At 34.1% G+C, this 19,891-nt stretch overlaps 2 protein-coding genes and 1 pseudogene across 2 annotated transcripts; 1 reads left to right on the top strand and 2 right to left on the bottom strand.

Moving 5' to 3' along the window:
• Positions 1-476: 476 nt before the first annotated feature.
• LOC111292353 (transcriptional corepressor SEUSS-like) lies at positions 477-10,584 on the bottom strand. Its single transcript, XM_022884683.2, has 9 exons — positions 8,988-10,584; positions 8,786-8,905; positions 7,992-8,040; positions 6,617-6,831; positions 6,451-6,519; positions 5,847-5,944; positions 4,162-4,255; positions 2,552-2,621; positions 477-1,824 (listed from the first exon to the last, which is right to left on the bottom strand). Exons 1-9 carry the CDS (start codon positions 10,011-10,013, stop codon positions 887-889), a joined length of 2,679 nt encoding a protein of 892 aa, XP_022740418.2. The 5' UTR covers positions 10,014-10,584; the 3' UTR covers positions 477-886.
• Positions 10,585-15,489: 4,905 nt separating this feature from the next.
• LOC111292447 (putative indole-3-pyruvate monooxygenase YUCCA10) lies at positions 15,490-17,820 on the top strand (annotated as a pseudogene).
• A 718-nt stretch (positions 17,821-18,538) lies between these two features.
• On the bottom strand, positions 18,539-19,562 carry LOC149516319 (chitinase 2-like). The gene is made up of 2 exons (XM_089767247.1): positions 19,496-19,562; positions 18,539-19,359 (listed from the first exon to the last, which is right to left on the bottom strand). Exons 1-2 carry the CDS (start codon positions 19,560-19,562, stop codon positions 18,539-18,541), a joined length of 888 nt encoding a protein of 295 aa, XP_089623373.1.
• Positions 19,563-19,891: the final 329 nt, after the last annotated feature.

A 19,891-nucleotide genomic window follows, 5' to 3' on the forward strand; every position in this document is an offset into this window, starting at 1 on the left:
GTCAACAAGTTAGACATGATTAACATCTATGCACCAACTGGAGAGAGAATGTAAAAAATCAAAATCTTGTTATAAAATATAAACTGTTAAATATTATCAAATTAAGATTTTTAAGTAATTTAGTTATTAGGTAAATATGAAACTTAAATTTTAATCTATTTAAATCCTTCTAATTCTCATGTTAATCAATAAAAAATTATCTTCTCTTTTTCCTCTATTCTGTTTACACATGCTCCATGTTTATATAGTATATACATAAGCAATGAACTAATCTCTCTATTAGAAAGCTAAGTCCTTTTCGGCTTTCCCAGAGAGTGACAGATTAGAACGGCAAAATTTAAGTCTGCAGTACTGGTATTTGGCCGTCAATGTTGCCAGCTTCACACACAAATGCAACTCGTCCTTCCCCGTTGCCAACTATTCATTTTAATCCCTGTTGAATATTTTTGCATACCAAGCACCGCCAGCAAACATCATTCAGACAAGCTGATGCAAATTTCATCCATTACATGTAACAGCATTACATATATTCAATCACGTATACAAAATTTCATCAGAGAGAACAATCTTCGGAAGCTATTCTCAGAAACCCTCAAGCCGAGTTCCCTTGTGGCACCTGTTACAAGGAAAGATGGCACACAGACGTCCAAAAGGGAACCCTTTAAGCACACTCTAGACACACAGAATTATATGTTAACTCTTCCACCTGCCAAGGCTGAATTACCTGTTATCTTTCTCTCTATAGTCAGTACCAGGTCGAAAAAAATCCTCTTACCTATGCATCACCACTCCAAACTCAAGGCAAACCATGAAGCATGGCACATGCACTCCGTACTACCATCACAAACCTCAGCAAATTCATAAAAGAGTAGTGAACAAAGCTAATTTAGGGGGATTTCCAATCAAATTGAAGGTTATTAAAGCCATTTACTGCTCCAAGCCCATTAAGTATTCTGATAGCTAATTCCCGTTGCTGATGGTTCACAGCATCTTGAGAAATCAATGGCATGCTCCCCCTTGCAGTGAAATTCATAGAGTTGTTGCCCATGACAGATCTCATAGCAGTGGGATTGGGAGAAAGACCCATGCCACCACTCAAGTTCCCGAATCCTCCACCTCCAATGCCTGAATTGTAATTAATGATCCCATTCCCCATCAGGCAGCTGCCACTCACCTGTGGAAGCCCATTATTGTTCTTGAAGTTATTCCCTACAGAACCAACACTGACCATGCTACCTGCTTCACTGAACTGTGATAAAATCATTATTTCTTGAATGATTGTTTCAACGGAGCTCTGGCATTCATTGGGGTCAACCTCACTTGACTGAGATGACTGCTGCAGTGCAATCTGTGCTGATGAATTTGCTGAATTGACATTCTTTGCACTAGTTGAAGAAGCCAAGGCATTATGAGAACCCTGAGGAGGCAGATTAGATGAGGATGGTGTCGGAGATGAGAAAGGTGAAGATGGATTTTGTTGAGTGGGTGGCAAAGTAGTAGAGGACCCTGCAGATGGGATCTGAACTGGGGTTCCAGCATAGGGACCATTTGGATTGTTCATCTGGTTTTCAATCCTAGAATTCATGGAATTCTGCCGAAGAAGCCCAACAATGGTGGTAGCAGAAGTAGAAGTGGATGTTGCACCCTGCGAGTTGTTTACACTAGCAACACCATTGCTTGTAGAAGGCCGCAGAACAGTTGAATGTATTGAATGAGGATCATTATTTGCATTTTCTCCAGTAATTTGCTGCTGCTCCTCAGTTTGCCGAGCAGAATTATGCTGTGCAGATGATGGGGAACTCCTTGGGAACTTGGCCAGACTTTCTGAACATGAATCGAAAAAATTACCAATGTCTTAAGGCAGAGTGAAAACTATAACCAATTAAAAAAGAGATCAACAGCAATGCTAATTGTGACACTTCAAGGTTTCCTAAATAATTTTGATTTATTAAAGTACTATGAGAGAAGTTTATGAGAACCTTCTTCAACACTATATGAAAAATAAAAGCAAAAACAAAAGAAGCCAGTGCAATACAAGTATCACTCAGGGCCTCAAGCTCAGTCTATGCCAAACAGGAGCCACTGATCCTCCTAAATGGCATAATGCCCATTAAAACAGCCCCTGTAAGCTAGTTTGATCTCTTAGTTAAAACCACATTAAGTTTTATTTCCAAAAAAAAAAAAAAAAAGCTAGTGTTGATCCAGTTGTAAAATCTGGTCAAGGTATCTGGCATCCAAATATTATGCCACATTAGCTTCGGCACATCCATGATCCAGCCAAAGTACATCAATTGAACTTGAAATCGAGGTGGGGATCATTTGTTGCCTCCATCAACTGAGGGTATTTGGGATTATTATAAGGCAATGAAAACCTGAACCTGCATCTTCTCAGGTTTCTTGCTGCTCTACCTAATTATTAGGGGTTCAGATAGGCCAGGAAGATCAACAACATCAGCATCACACAAATTGATCAACAAAATTGCTTTTTAATAAATCAGTGAACATGCATAATGATCATAAATATTTTAAGACCAGAATTTATAAATTCTACCCATGGGTCCCATCCCTGTCTCTTGGCTACAATCAATCAAATCGTTCATGCTATTAACAACCTCTGATATCTGCAATTGGAAACCACCAGTTAGATCATGTACAAAAGTAACTTAAATTCCTCTCAAGCTAAGCTTTGAATTTGTGCTTTCATGTAAGATGGCATGAGAATCAAGAAAACATCAGCCAGAGAAGGCACATTCGCAGACAAAGAGAAAAGTAGGATTATAAGAAAAGTTATTATCTTGTCTAAAAGCTCATAGAGTTGTGACAGCCTCATGGGTGATCACCCATGTAACAAATTATTTTTACATTTTTTTTCTTTCCTTTTTTTTTTTTTTTTGGGGGGGGGGGGGGACAACAACAAAAGCCTTATATCTCATAACTCTAGGATCGATTGTATGAATGGCCAAAAAAAAAATTCATGTTAAGTTGTAGTTTTGAATTTTCTTGCGCCACTCAGTTCTATAAAAAACAACTTTTTTATCTACTTCTTTAATCCTCATATCATTTCTTATTATTTGTATCCGTGTTTTTCATAGTCTACCTCTAAAATTTTTAGTCTCTCCTAAATCTACAATACTAATCATATTAAAAATTTTGTAGCTAATCATTTCCATAGATTGGAAGACCTATAAATCTCATCAAGCTTAAACACTATTATAAAGATAAGGCTCATTCATTTAGTAATTCATTTTCCAATCAGTACAGCATTTATGTCCCTATACTTGACATGTATAACTAATTAATGTCACCAAGAAACTATAAAAATAAAATAAAATTATAAGGTTTAAGTATGTATTTAGTCCCACTATGAATTTAGTCCCCATACTTTCATAAAATCATCAGATTATTTTCTGTACATTAATTCATGAAAAACACACCTCTGCAAAATTGTTCATACTGGCTACGGCTACTATGTGCCACTAAGGGTACCGACTACCAGTGCTAACATGAGCAGCTTTAAAAATCATTACATGGCTTTTTCATTTTCCAAATGGCAACCCTAGAATTCTGGTCAAATGATCGCAAAGGCCGTTGTACTCATGTTAAATGTTTAGATCAGTAGCTCTAGTTTTATTATTAAAAATTCCATCGTACTATAGAATTTCATGCAATCAATAAAAATTGCCAACCCATAAATCTCAAACCACTAAGTTTCTTTATAAAAATTAGTTACATGGCTCTAATACAGGACAAATAGGGAAATTAAGGCTTCATTCAGTTCCACGTCACATGTACTCATTCAATTATTAGATCTTGCTTAACAACTTGATTTGTATGCAAAAAGAGCAGAAAAAAAGAAGAGAGAAGATCCCAATATTTCTAGACATAAAAGAAGAAGAATTTTATTAAAAAATATAGAGAAAAAGAAAGAGAAATAAGCCATGTTCTGTGCATTTGTTATTTTTCACAGTTTAATAAAATACCATGCCATGCAACAGGTTTTACCATGCAAAAAGGTTATGATCTGAGAGCAACAAAACTAGCAACTATACTTGATCACAAAACTTATCTAAGTTTGAACTAAAGTCATTAGAGCAGAAAGGAAAACCATAAACAAATGCTATAATTCATAATGACGGAAAATAATGTTGCAGGTTATAATACCTGAAGGCACCGCACATATCTTTTTGTGTACCCTAAATCATTAACTAAAGGAACATCCAAGGATTTCGCTAATTGACAAGCAGATGCAACAAACCTGTAAGAATCAAATGTGTAACCGACAAAGTAATCTAAGGTGACACGTGAAAAGTATGCATATGTACAAAAGGTCATGCATGAAATAAGTGAATCAGGTAATGATGGAATGGTCTCCCTTGCAAGAACACCACTCCACATCACCTTCAGTTAGATGTCCAAATACACCACTTTTACATACTATTCAGTAAACATACGGGGGCATAATTCAAAACATATTTGAACTATCATCTACACTTAAACCAACTAAGTCTTACTCCCAACAAGTTTGGGATCACATACATGAATTCATTTTCTTTAGCCCACATGGTTTAAGGTTACATCCTCTGAAGATCCAAAGACATCAATCCAGTCCTTTCTCATCACCTTCCCAACATCATCTTTTAGTACCTCTACTTCAGTCCCAATTGAATCCAATCACTCGTATATGGGAGCATCCCTAAGTCTATATTGCATGAGTAAACCATTTAAGTTTTGCTGATTGCCATGCACATTCTTACGAATATTTTCATTTCTTAGACTAGCTTATCTTACATGTCGTGTCAACATGTCCATTTCGCTAGACCCATCTAATGGATATTTTGTCCTCTAACTACCCCACAGAAACCAATACCATAGAACATAATATGGCTTTATGATTTTGTTAGACTCCCTTTCATTCTGGCAGGCATCTGCATCTTCGTTTCATTCAGTGTGTTGTAATCCATTGATGATACCTTCAAATTTTCCTTCTATCACCAATCCTTAGTAATATAAAAAAAAAAAATCGCAATAAACATTTTGTGATTGTCAATTCAGAACCAATCTAGGAAGCATGAATGGGCACAGCCCTCATGTCCGTGTTCGATGTGGATATATCTCAAATATGCCAACATAGAAATTCAAGAGTTAAATATGGCATAGAATAAATGAGTTAATTTTCTCTTTGAGAAAAAGGCACAGTATGAACATGGCTGGATACAGGGAATTTAAAACAAAAGCAGGAAGAAAAGAAGATAACACCATCAATGAAAAAGCCATCTAGGATGGTGCTGCCTTGACCTGAGAGATTAGAAGATCTGAGTTTACAACAAGGACACAGAGCAAAAGAAAAAGAATAGATGGGAGACTGGCCTGGGTGTCACAATGGCCATCATTGATTTTTTCACATGTTTGCGCTGGTCTATGCCTTGAATCAAATAGGGGAAAGAGAGGGAGAGGAGATGCTTAAGGGTGGCAGCAGGATTTGGAAAAGAAGAAGGGCATATGGCCTCAGGGACACAAAAATAAGCTTATATATCCTAGGGCATCTAACTTTGGCTAGGTACAGCCAGTAACAGATGTTTAAGCCTATCAGGCCATATATTGACATTTGATTTTACTTGCTTTAAAGTTGAATTCAATGGCATTCAGCTGATTTACAACAACATTTGCAAGATAAGAAAAATTACCTTAATAACTTATGGTAACAAAGTTTCTTTACAATGATTTAAAAAACCTTTTAGTGTATATTCATGACACAGTTATGAATAAATAATTAACATGTTACAGTGACCGCAGGGAGAGGATAAGTCATAAACTATGAGAGTGATCTAATAAGATTATAAACTCACATGTTACAGTTACTCTGCAAGTCCAGTGCAGATAAGTTGGATGATGCATTCTGTGCTGATGCTTGGTACTTCTGCGCAGCAGCTCCAAGTTGACTTACCTGGAATCCACTTTGGTCAATTATCAAAGTATAAGAAAATGAAGCTCTTCCCCAACTTATATCAGGTAAAAGGCTTCATTGAATCTATGAAAGAATGTTCTTCAGTTCATCAAAGCCCATCTAACCACTCTTCACCTCCAGCAGAGAAGATAAGTCAAAGCAAATACAAAAAGAGCAATGGAAAAAAACCATACTGAAATCCGCCAGTTCTCTCCGATCATACTCCCTCCCTCCCACCCTATAGAAAAAACAGAGATTTTTGCTTTTCAGGGCTCGGAGCAGGGAAAGGGAGGGGTAGCCTAATCATTTTTCTTCACCTTCTACTACTCCCTGTGTCCCCTGTTTCTAAAATGAACATCAGGCTTATCTATGTTCTTTTAGAGTGGAGATAAGAGGAACTTGCTCAGCAATGAATAATGATTTTTAATGTGCCAGCATTATAGTAAGGCAAAGTAAAGTTAAGCACATAAATCTACATCAGACATATAAAGCATCAATTTCTATACCTGAGGTATTATCAATCTTCGAGGGATAAGCTCCTCATGACGCTGTGCACAAAACTCCCAAGAGCAAATCTAGATAGCATGAAAAAGATAAGATAAATAGAATGGCAACCAATTGGAAGTTCCAGAAGTTATAACCTCCATTAACACAGGGTTAGCGTACCCAAACCTTCAGATCTGGCGAGAAAACAATACGAAGTTGACCATCCCGTACCACACGAAGATGCTCAAAAACACTCTCTTGTATTGCTTTTGCATAGTCAAGGATGATTTGACCATTTGCATTGTGATATTCACGAGGCATATCAACATAAAGAAGCTCCTCCAAAGTGCCACTGTCATATTTGATTTTAAATAGCCTGGGCAGAACCTCAACAGTTGTCTCTGAACGTACAAAGACAATGTGTGTGAAGGAAGAATTTGACGTTTACATTAAATTCCATTTCAACAAAGAGGGGACGTCTTTTCATGCTTTTTTTTTTTTTTGTGCAAATTGGTACATGAAGTAATGAAACCCTTTTGTTATAGTTAATAGAACCCTTTTCCCCATACAGTTACAAGTTATATTCTTTACTCTCTCACTGAAGATGAATGAAATTCTACTTAGATTTTCAGCTGCTTAGCTTTGAAGGCATATCTTAGTTTTCTTCAGCATGGACCACTCATTAAATAGAGATAAACTTGTGCAGCAGGGAGGAAAATATCATGCAGTACATCGTACAATAACATTCATTTTTTATTGGCACCAGCTTTATGGAGTCTAGACCTTACAATTACCAATTATCTTACTTTCAACAGTTTCACTATTCTACTCCTTCCTTTTCTTTTCCTAAAACTTGTGTACAATGAGATAGAAAAGTTAAAGAAGCAATATAGCATCACCTATGTTTGATTCATATATAAAAGATTGCCATTTCAAATGTACACCAAGTAAAAAGGAAGTTATTAATTGACCTGAGAGTAAACAGATAGAGCAACAGCCTAGCGTCTATGATACTTATGACTCAGACAATAAGAGTGGAGATTGAAGACCCAACTTATCCTGTATTGTTGCTTTAGATGAAGCCCATGTACCGAAATTAGGATGCAAATCCAAATTGACAATCATAAGAAAGGTAGCATACACCATTTCTATTGGTAAAGTATTTAGAATCTTTCTTTCTTCCATGCAAAGAAAACCCAGATCTTGATTAAAGAGGGCACCAAAAGTATCCAAAATGTGCTACAAAGGATTGCATTTAAATAAAAAGTCCATATATATAAGCATGAGATTTGAGCTTTGTCACTAATTGTTTGCCAAAGGTGAATCAATAAGGATTGAACCCTCATAGTAGTTTTCAATATTTTCCTAGTAGTCATGGATGCAGAACTTGATAAACACACTAGTTAAGAAGTAGGACCATTTACATAGAATACAGAACACTTTCTTCACTTAATATACCAAGATATAGTCAGCTCCTAACTTACTATGACAAGATAAAGTCAACTTCAAAAGCAGGAGTCTTTAAATTACCATAAAATATGAGGTGAAAGAAATAACATACCAAAACCACGACCAGGCTTGCAGTTGCATATTTCACAGTGCCATATATCCTGCGAAAGCTTCAATTAAATTTCTAATATTTCCTCTTAATGGCAACACAACAAAATCTTAAACGTTGTGAAGCATTCCAAAAAGTGGGAAGCGTCATTTTAATTGACCAAGACTCCAATGAGATATAAATAGATATGCAATCAAGATCCTAGCATTCTCCTCGGTCAACACACAAAAAACTACTAAATTTTCTTTCTCTTCACTAATACCAAAGTTTTCCTTTCTAACAATAGAAGCATGTTTTCTCCAAGCATCCAAATCCAAATCTTATTTAACAACAATAGAGAAAATTATTGTCACATCCCAAAACCAACTGCCACTTCTATAGATACTTTTAATAACTGTCCACTTGAATTATAAAGTCCTTTTGAAACCATACAACTTTTTCCCCATGCTAAGAACTAAAATCTTCTTACTTATCCTTAAATGAGGCCAGGCTTACAATGGAAGCTATAGCACCTTATCTGACAATTTTTTTTGCGTCAGACTGTTTTCCAAAATAGCATAACTGAACCACAAAGGTAATTATCTGTAATAACTCATTATTCAGATTTTGCACCCACATCAAACATTAAAAAACAGTGATAATGGGAGACATCATTTAGCAAATCTAAAATTCTGGGAAGGGAATGCACCAAGGATACTCCATGCCAACCACCAATCCTCTCTCTTTCTAAAGCACCAGGTTTTCCTCTCCCTATGGACAGTAAAGAGTAAATTAATTAATTTCTTTAGACAACATACCTGAGGAAAAACACCATTAGTTTGGCGACTATTTCCATACAACGAAATGCACCACCTTTTCTTTGCATTAGGAGCAAAAAATTCAGCAACAAATTTCCTCCAAAATTCAATATTGTTATCTTGAACCAAGAACAAGTGTTACAACCAAGTGGAACAGCAATCACCGGATGAACGAATATTTTCACAAGCAAAATTATCTTACATCAGGTCTGTGCTGTTGCTGATATATGTATTGGGTCAAACGTTGGGCGCAAGTTCCTGGTTCATAAGCTGGTCTAGCAGCAGATCTAATTGGCAAGTTCTGCTGCTGAAACTGTGGCTGTAGTTGACGCCTTTGCTGAGAATGTGATTTAAATAGTTGTTGTTGATGTTGCATCTGCAAAATACGCTGTTGCTGCAAAAGATTCATCTGTGTAAGGGCAGCTTGAGAAGACTGCCTAGACAATTGGAGGAACTGCTGCTGTTGTTGTTGTTGCTGCTGCTGCAAAAGCATTCCTTGATCAGACTGTTGACGTTCCAATTTTACAGGTCCTATGCCTCTTCCAATTTGGTTCTGTTGACGTTCTTGCTTCACTGGTCCAAGATTTTGGAATGACGACAACTGTTGCTTGAGACCAATCTGGTCATTCATAGTCTGAGGCTCCAACTTGACTGCACCTGTGCCACCTAACACTCCTCGGATTGATCGAAATTGCTGCTGTGATTGACTGTGGGAAAAAGGGAACTGTTGCATTGACTGCTGATCATGCTGAAACTTTTGTTGCTCAAATTGTTGAACTTGAGATTGCTGTTGATCCAGCAGTGCAGGGTTTCCAGCAGAGCTTGCAATTTGCTGATTCTGAAGTTGGCCTGATGACCCAGAATTCGAAACATTTGATGGAGTGAACGATGAAGGAGGTACCTTAAAACCAATATCATTTGCTACAGCAGCGAGAGGATCAGACTGAGCTGTGGCATCAAAACCTCCCCTCTGGAAACCAGTCATACCAGATAGGCCAGAGTTCGAACCCCCATTGCCAAAAGTCTGATTGAGAAGTGATGAAATGTTTGCTGTGCTTCCTAGCAAATTCATGTTATGCTGCGCTCTTGCTGAGACAAGTGATGAAAATGTTGCTTGCTGAGGCATTAAACCACCTTGAGATCCTAAAATAGCAGAATTTGATCGCATAAGTGTCGCAGAAACAGACTGAGCACCACCAATTGGAGTTGACGGCCCAGACGGCACCATATTTCTCTAAATAAGACTGCAACAGCTCAACAAATTCAGAAAACTCCAGTAATACAGCTTGAATTCACCATACCCAAATATCCTTTTGAGCCTCCCAAGGCACCTTGACAGAGAAAGGCTATATGTATATTCAACCAAGAAGCAAAATCCAGGCCATATTTAGAACTCGACACCCCAGATCAGCATTTCAGAACACAAGTGGGAACAGTTTCATTCTGACCACTAAAACCTGAATTATAGACGATAACAGAGAAGAATAAAAGGGTTAATTCCTAGCAAGAAAATACGGTCATGACTCATTATAACAATTCCAGCACTGTTCACAAACAAGAACCTACAGTGACAAGCTGGGACCATTTAGTGAAAATTCTTTTTGAAATTTATAACAATTAAGCCATGAAAAAAAAAATCACAAAAAAACAGAGCCAAAACCCACTATCAAATAAGTCGCCTCTTCTTGGCACAAATATTTCCCACCCGTGGTTTACGCTAATATATTAGTATAAAAAGAAAACGATAGTGACATATTGTAACATTAAAAAAAAAAGCAAATTGAAATTATTCCATCTCCCAAATTAAAAAAAAAAAAAAAAAAAAAAAAACAAGCAAACAAACAAAGTAATGAAGTTTTCATCTATATTTGGTTGCAAAGAAAAAGTGGCAGAAAGAAAGGAAATTCATGGATTTAAGGCTAAAATTACAACCCGTCTGTTAAATTTGAACCCTTTCTCTCAATCTAAACCCAGATACCAACACCCATAAAAACAAAAACAAAAAAGAAGGCTTGATATCAATGAAAACCCACATATTAAATACAGAAAAAAGTTCACCAATGAAATGAAAAACCAAAGACCAAAAAAGAAAAGAAAAGAAAAGATAGAAGAAAAGCATGGGAAAAAAGTTTAAGTAGTTTTTGTTCATCGTCTCAGACAAAGGAAAACCGATTGACAAAAAGAGAAGAGAGAGAACTGACAGAGTTAAATGGCAGTGTTGAAAAATCTTGAGAGAAGATGCGAAAAGTCTGATCTTTTCTTTTACTATAAAAACCCAAACACAACTTCAAACATAGCCGAATTAATGATCTATTGATTTTGTGTTAAAGCTCTTTTCCCATTGGATTTATTTTAGAATTAGAAATATTAAATATTATCAAAAGATTATCGCTATTGTTTTAAGTTAGTATCAATTAATTTTATTTTTATTTTTTCTTTTCTGGGTATTTATTGCAGTCTCTGCTCCTCCTATGCTTTTTTCTTTTTCTTTTTCACTCTGTTTTTCTTTTTCCCTCACACCCCCCCCCCTTTTTTTTTTGGAACTGAACTTTTATATAAATATATGTATATAAATGTGCAAACATGCTACTGGTACATATCATCACCACCATTGACGATGATGACGCTTCTCATCTAATGTATTTTTTTTTTAAATTTATTTTATCTCATTTTCACCGACACAACTTTTGATATTTTGCCTTGCATCTAAAAAAAATCGAGATAGACAAATTACCAGATGTGTCCTACACCAAAAGAAATTTCAAGAGATGACTGTCGTGCTTTAATAGAATTATAAATTAAAAATTAACACGTTAAAATTTATGATCATTTATTGTCAAATTTTTAATAAACTTTAACTATTGAACTTTTTTTTTATTAATATACATAAATATAAATTTTTTATCTAAGAAAATGTATGTTTTAAATTTTGGCATAAAAAATATATACATAAATAAGTATTACTCCTTTGATACTCCTCTATACCCAAAAAAAAGTTTGGTATTAGGTTATGTTGTTTCTTAGTCTGTTTTAGTTTTCATCTTAGTAGAATTTATACTATAATTATTCAAAGAAGAACATACTAATTAGTTGTACCAAAAAAAAAAAAAAGTTAGGATCAAAGTAGCAGGGGGTCCATTTGCATTAGATATTTATGGCTGATTGATTATTGTGAACTAGTTTCATAATGGAACAGAATAATTTCAAAAAGTCTAAATTATGTGCTGCTTGGACCAAAAGATTTATTCTTGTAAATTAATTTCTGACTTTATTCAATCAAATTGAAGGTCTTTATTATTTTTAAATTATGTGATTTTTAGTTAATCGGTTAAGAAAAATTTTACACAAATAAATGATATCAAATGCTAGCATTAGAAAATTAGAATATCCAAAGTTCTCTTTCTATAATTTTTAATAAAGAATCAAAATTAAAAGAAAAAAATAACAAACTTATAAAAACTTTTATTTTAATTTAGAAAATTTACAATGTTATTAATAGAATATTTTTAGTTTGTACATTATGTCTAAAAAAATTTTATCATTCTTTTTTAATTTAAAAGAGAAATGACACCATAGTAATAGTAGTAACATATTTTCCATGCATGAGCATGGTACAATGGCAAAAAAAAAAAAAAAAGGGATGTCCGGGAATGCATGTGGAGGTGATGCACAAATGCATAGCACCACAATCACATCACAAACCTACACGCGAGTGCTTGACGTGCCACGTGTCAATGCAAAGAAGGCCATGCACCGTCTAAGGAAAACAAAACGGCCCTTGATTACTAGTACTACCTAGTCAGCCTGACCCTTGGCAAACAGCATAGAAATCCTCCTTGTTCACCTCAAGTTGTTCCTTCTCATAGACTGAGCTTTTGCAGAGGAGAGCCTTGACAAGTGACTTCAGCTCATTTCTTGCATTGGCATCAGAGTAGGTGAAACAAAATGTAGGGCTAAATTTTGGTAGGTATCTGCTGATTGCCGAGAGTACAGTCTGGACAAGATATCTCATTCTGGTTGCATCATCAAACTTGAACCTTGTAAACAGGCCTCTTATTTTGCCTCTTCCAAGTTTTAGAGGCAACTTCTTATTCTCCACAGTTGTGTCTCTTGGAAGTGAAAAACACTAAAACCAACATTTTTCATGTTTTCATATGCAAATCATTACCATAGATACGTTCAATAGAATGAAATCAAAGACAATGACCTCTTCAATGGTAATAAGCAAGGGCATGATGGCAGTAAAGTTGTCTGCACAGCATTGACAACCTACCAACATTAATATATGTGAACGTGCAATATCTAGAAAGGGAAAAGAACCCAAAATTAAAATGGTTACTATCTTCTCTTATTTTAGACAATTTGAATAGCCAATCTAACCATTCACTCATTCAGTATAACTTATGAAGTGTAAGCCATCTAGATCCGTATCCAATCTTTTAGCTCTATTCTTTCGTGGACCATTCACACACTTCATGGACTCTGAAACCAATTTAGTAGCATGGCCAACCGTGATGCCAATCTGACTGAACTAGAATAGCTCTCAGGTCTCAGCAAACCAGTCTAAAGCACGGTAATTTTGCATAACATCTGAGAATAGCAAAATGAAGCGGGTTCCGTTGAGAGAGAGAGAGAGAGATGAACAAAGGTAAGGTCTTGCCAGCCGTTATAATTTGTGTGTTAATATTTATTTATTTCATATGTAATATTTATAAAATATAAAAATTATTGTATCAAATAGAAAATATATTTTGTGATTTTTTTTGAAATTTATATATTAATTATGTTAAAATTTTAAATTATATTATTTTTGTAATTTTTTTTATTATGTTATCATATTGTATGTTAAATTGTTTGTTTTATAAAATTAATTTTTAAAAATTAATTGTGTGAGGGGAGTTAATTAGCAAAGTGAGTAAAAAATAATGGAAAAACGACAGTACATAAAGATACATGAGTATTGTACCGGCATAAGGAATTTCATACCGAAATTTACAATTTCTCGATAGTCTGTTACAACAAATTTTCTCTCCTTGTTGGAATGCTAAAAAAACAAAATAGATGAACTAGTAAAAATTGACATGATTGTTCATTATACTTCTAAATTATCATTTTAAAATATTATTATTATAAATATTAATAAAATTTATCTAATTTATAAATAAAAGCTCTACTTCCATTGAAACACTTTCATTAAATAAATTTATTTGATAAATAAAAATGAGCTGAAATTTACATTCAATTATTTTTTTCAAATTTTTAATCATGTTAACGTTAAAAGTAATAAATTTTATATTAACGTGATATACCTAAAACAAACTCTTCATGTTAACATGCACTTTCTTAATTTTAATTATTTGTGTAAATATACAATTATATTTTGTAAGTAATAAATTTTATATTATATAATCTAATGTATTGATAATCCACGTACATTATCAATTATTCGTCATCAAGTAGCATATTGATCAGAGCAAGAGCTGCCCTCATATGTAAACACATTGAATATTTTGTAACAACTGATCAGCAAATTATAAAAAATTAGTGTTGAATATTTTGTAATACGAAGCATGTTGTTTCCTAATCTTTAGAGCATTGGTAAAAACTCCTATAAAAAAATTATGATATATATACATATATATATATATGTATATATGATGAAATTTAAGAAGAAAAAAGAATTATAGGGTCTCACTGAATTTTTCGTGAGTCCTTGAAGACTGATCCTTCCTTTATATAAAAAATATATTACAACACAAATGTTAGCTTCCTCGATAGAATTGGAAACTATGATAAAGAATTAAATACAATATATAGGAGTTTACAATAATCAAGAGATGTGAAATCTATCATGAGCATCTTTAAGCTACTATTGCTCCAATTATTTTGTTGACCGTTGGACATGAGAGCTCCATCTTTTGGCTAATGTTTGCCTTGCTTGTTTGTTGAATATTATGCTCTATTTCCTCCATCTACACTTTGTTATTTGAGTTAATTGGGACAGAGATGATGGGAGTATATATATACACACAACTCAAAATTAGCAAAAGGTAATCAATTTTTTTAGAAGAAAATATAAAGTCCAACTCATTTGTACGTTGATTGGAATGTGATTTAGTAATTATTTACAATACGGTAATTAAAAAACCCGAATATGCAGAAGTTGGTAATTATATATGTATGTATACATTACAACATATGCAATAATGGGAATAATGCAATTAATAGTCAGAATCGTGGGAAAAGAAACTTAGATGTTTTTTTTATCATCACTCATTAGATACATAAAACCTTACATTTCATTATAAATTTTTCTTCTTTACTTATCTCATTTAAAAAACAGAATTTTTCTTGATAACTATCTCATTTAACAAAAAAAAAATGTTCGTTTAATCACAATGTTCAAACAAAAACAACGAACAAATGTTAATAATAAGTATAGAATAAAACGGGTATAACCATTTAAACAAAAAATTTGTTTTTGAATATAAACAATTGTTTATAATAGTAATACAATAAAAGAGTTATTAACTATTTAAACAACATGATATAACCGTTCATTACTTTTGTTTGAAAATTTTGAAGTTTTATTGTACTATAAAAGTGTAAGTAAATGTTTTCCAATTCAAAATCAAATTTCGTTTTTATTATTTTTATATTTTTTAAATTTATTTTCTAATTAACAATACCAAAGAGTAGAGAAGATGGAGAACGTCGTAGTGATTGTTGGAAGTGGACCTTCTGGCCTTGCAACTTCTGCATCCTTATCATCCCATTCCATTCCCCATATCATCCTTGAAACAGAAGATGTTTATGCTTCTCTTTGGAAGAAAAGAACTTATGATTGCTTGAAACTCCATCTAGCCAAAGAATTTTGCTCCCTTCCTTTCAAACCACACTCACCTCACAGCCCTACCTATATACCAAAAGACGTTTTTGTCGACTACCTGGATGAATATGTTTCAACATTCAATATCCAACCTCTATATCATCGATCTGTGGAATCGGCTAGTTACAATGAAGTTGATGGGAAATGGCGAATAGAAGCCATGAACATGCAATCAGGGAATGTGGAAATTTAGGTTGCCGAGTTCTTGGTGATTGCAAGTGGGGAGAACAGCGCCAGGCACATTCCTGAGGTGCCAGGGTTAGATACCGTTAAGGGAGAAGTTATCCATTCCAATGAATATAAATGTGGCGAAAAGTATGAAAACAAGGAGGTTTTGGTAGTTGGATGTGGTAATTCGGGAATGGAGATACCTTGTGACCTTTCAAATTTTGGAGCTCATACCTGGATTGTTATCAGAAATCCTGTAAGACCCGATCGAAGCATAAAATATATATATATATATATATTAATGGACATTGAGACATACAAATTTTCTTATAATTATTTTGTTAATCATTTTTTTTCCTAAAAGGGTTTATAAGTATAATGTCTCGATCCTTCTTTCTTCCTATGGAATATATAGACATAGGCCATTTAATTTGATCTGACAACAAAAAAAATGTGACTTTTTTTGCAGTTTCACGTGTAAAGCAAAGAAATGGTGCGGCTAGGGATGATATTATCCAAGTACCTCCCAGTTTATGCGGTGGATTTCATTGTTGTATTGATATCGAACATAGCGTATGGCGATCTATCCAAGTATGGAATCCGTCGACCAAAGCAAGGTCCTTTCTTTCTTAAATCAACAGCTGGCAGGGCTCCTGTAATTGATATTGGAACTGTCCACAAGATCAAGTCTAAAGAGATAAAGGTCAATTAAATCAAATTCCCAATTAATGCCAATAATATCCTGCTGCTTCTTTTTTTTTTCCTCCTTTTTAACGTGAAAAAAAAAAAACACACACACACGCAGAGGACAACTCGTCTGCCTGGTAAGGGTCTTGCTCCATACATTGTTGGTAAAACTTAAACACGACGTGTTTTTTTTAGAATCTTTTATATTCTACCACCAATTTATAGAGTCAAATCTCTTTAATTAATTACTGTATATATCTATTTGTCGTGCGATGTGCTACTCTTTATATTATGTGTGATTTATGGGGAAAAAAAACCTTTTTTAATTAATTAGGAAATTTGTCTCCTTATCATGGTTGGCTACACTTCATTACTGCTACTGAGCTAGAATCAAGTTTTGCTCCTATTACTTCAAATGATTAAAATAGAGACCCTATATTAAATTAAAGTTAAATATTCTCATGCTTTTTATTTCTGTCATGCTTGATATAAATATATAGGTTGTTCCAGCTGGGATATCAAGCATTAACAGGAAGAAGGTGTTGTTTGAGGATGGTGCTGAGAGAGAGTTTGATGCACTAGTTTTTGCAAGTGGCCATAGAAGCATAGCTAATAATTGGCTCAAGGTAAATTTTCCAAACTTCACTCTTTCTTTTTCATTTGTAAATGATATTGCAAATTTACATTTACACAGAAAATTATTATGAAACCATGTGATTAGACTGAAAAAATGTGATAATGATATTTTTGAACAGGATTATAAACATGTTCTGAATGAAAATGGGTTGCCCAAAAATGATTTCCCACGCCATTGGAAGGGAGAAAAGAACCTGTATTGTTGTGGATTATCAAGGAGGGGACTGTTTGGTGTGTCAATGGATGCAAAGGCCATTGCTGATGACATTAAGAAAGTAATAAGTGAAAATATGAACAAGTACTGATAATTAAGGTCTTCCTTGCTATCTTTATGCTGGGAGTTTATAATTGGTTTTTCCATTCTAGTTTCATGCTTGTGAATCATCTAACCTTAGCAATTTAATAAAAAAACATCTTTGTTGATTGTTCTAGTTTCCAAACCACAGTTAATTGGAATTCGTTATTCCAATTTGTAATGTTTCGAATAGTGTCAGCCGTATGCTTGTTGCTGTAGAAAGAAAATATCAATCTTTCTACTATACTATTTATCTGTATCTTTTATTGTAATGTATAAAAATACATGCATGCTTAACATAAATGGAACGCTCTAATTATGATACTTTAAGAATCTGTTATGATATATATGCAAAGGTTTAGATTCAAAATTTATGAGGCGTCTTTTGTGGGATAAAATCGTGAGACTTTTGAATCAAAACGGATAATATCTCGCAAGTTGAGTACGGATCTCCATAAATAATATTAAAACAATCATCAGGAGGATGAGAACTAAATATTATACCATGGGAGCCACCTCTAAATTATTGCAAAACTTAAGTGCTACACGATAAAAGCAACTTCTAAAATTTCAATATTTAGTGTAATTTGTATATATTTTGTGTTGAATTTATCCAACATTAACTGTTACAATAAATAAATTTACAATATGTATCTTCACATATGTCGATGTCATTTAAATATATATAAATGTACATAGTATCTTTCGCTTGATCTATTTAAGTTATTTATGTTGATATCAATGTAAATATATAGTATATCGATGTACATAGTTTGTTTTACCCAAAGAAGCAGGATATCCTGCTAGGCTGCTACAAGATGTACAGTACTGATGTGTGCTTTTCTGCTTTCTATTATCTGACTGCAAAATTCAATTAAAATCATGAATCAAGAATCTATGATTATCAATGCATTTCTTAAACCAAACTAAAAATAATTATTTACCAAATTAAGAATTTAATCAAATACATCTGATAAAAACGTTACAGCAATGAGCAATACACATCATAACTCACCTATGAATTATGGCCATATTTATTCTAACTTATATTATAATAGGTGACTTGCCCAGACACTTTTCACGTACTAGTGGAATTTAGCAAGAAATCTTGTGATTTTCTCTCATAGTAATAGTCATTGGGGGAAGACGCATCGGCTGAGAAGATCATAACTCCATTAACAGTAAATCCATTTTCTTCCAGAAGACTTAAAGCATCAAAAAATGCGTCACCTTGAATTCCCCTCCCATTGACCTCGTAGCTAGGCAACAACTTATCCTTCTCGAACTGTCCAGCTCGAAGCTTGAAAGCTTCCAAGTAACCTTCTGGTTTGCTAACCTTATCAGTATAGAACTGGTAGTTGACAAAGTCAATTACATCTCCATAATTATCAAATAGCTCAATGAAGGGTATAGTTGTAGTATGAAATGGAGCAATGGTGGCTATAGAAATGACACTTTGGTTCTTCAGGAGGGTGATGAGTTCACCTATGCAATAAGCAAAAGATGAATTTTGTTTGGGGAAGTTTTCATAGTCGATGTCAATGCCATCAAGATGATATTCTTCTGCCATTGATTTCAATGACGAAAAGGCATTTGATATCCATAGCTGGGTGTTGACAGGGTTGTACCAGCGGAGGACTTTATCCCCTAGGCTCCATCCAGAAAGACTAGCTAAGGTTTTCACATTGGGGTGGCTCTTCTTGATTGCTGCGACAGATTCTGGGGTTAATGTGTCTGCCCAATAGGGTGAGAATTTGCCATTCTGGGCATTGCCAGAGGGATCACCATCTATAGCAAAACTAAGTATGAAGTGGAAGTCAATGCTATCTTCAATTGGAACAGAATCAAATTTTACAGGAACACCAGTTGCTCCAATGTACTCCATCATCACCTTGCCATCTGAACCATATTATAATATATATATATATATATATATAAATATATATATATATGTAACGGATTTAGAACATGCTGCGAAACCAATAGACTGATGAAAATTAAGTATATATGTATGCATGGGCCATTAGATTCTTACCACAAAATTGCTGTGAGAAGAACAGAATTCCTAAAAAATGGAAAAGAAAAAGCTGAAGCTTTAACATCTTTCTGGTGGATTCAATGAGGGAGTTTAGCGTTAATTAGTTGTTATATGTATATATATATATATATATATATATATTATATAAATTTTCTTTTAGGAGATGATTTGGCCGGCATAAACCATTCTAATTAGCACTCTACTAGGAAATTGAGTTGGAAAAAACAATGTTGATCCTTGAGAGTTGTGAGGCTCTGGCTGGTGCTGCAATTCTCTCTAGAAAATTGCAGCATATTTCTAACCGCCTTCTTATTTTATTGATGATATGTAGCTTTATAGAATCAATGGCAGTCGTCATGAGAATTAGATGTGTCAAACGCATATTTGCTAGCA

This window comes from Durio zibethinus, chromosome 10 (assembly GCF_047325235.1).
Source record: "Durio zibethinus cultivar Kanyao isolate XHJ-2024 chromosome 10, ASM4732523v1, whole genome shotgun sequence".
NCBI classification, from domain to species: Eukaryota; Viridiplantae; Streptophyta; class Magnoliopsida; order Malvales; family Malvaceae; genus Durio; species Durio zibethinus.

Excerpts from the sequence above, each read along its gene's own strand:
- LOC111292353 (XM_022884683.2), bottom strand. The coding sequence starts at position 10,013 with ATGGTGCCGTCTGGGCCGTCAACTCCAATTGGTGGTGCTCAGTCTGTT. Across the intron at positions 8,906-8,987 it reads AGCAACAGCACAGACCTGAT|GATAACAATATTGAATTTTG; the intron begins GTAAGATAATTT and ends TTCTTGGTTCAA. Across the intron at positions 6,832-7,991 it reads CAAGCCTGGTCGTGGTTTTG|AGACAACTGTTGAGGTTCTG; the intron begins GTATGTTATTTC and ends TTGTACGTTCAG.
- LOC149516319 (XM_089767247.1), bottom strand. The coding sequence starts at position 19,562 with ATGTTAAAGCTTCAGCTTTTTCTTTTCCATTTTTTAGGAATTCTGTTC. Across the intron at positions 19,360-19,495 it reads CTTCTCACAGCAATTTTGTG|ATGGCAAGGTGATGATGGAG; the intron begins GTAAGAATCTAA and ends AATATGGTTCAG.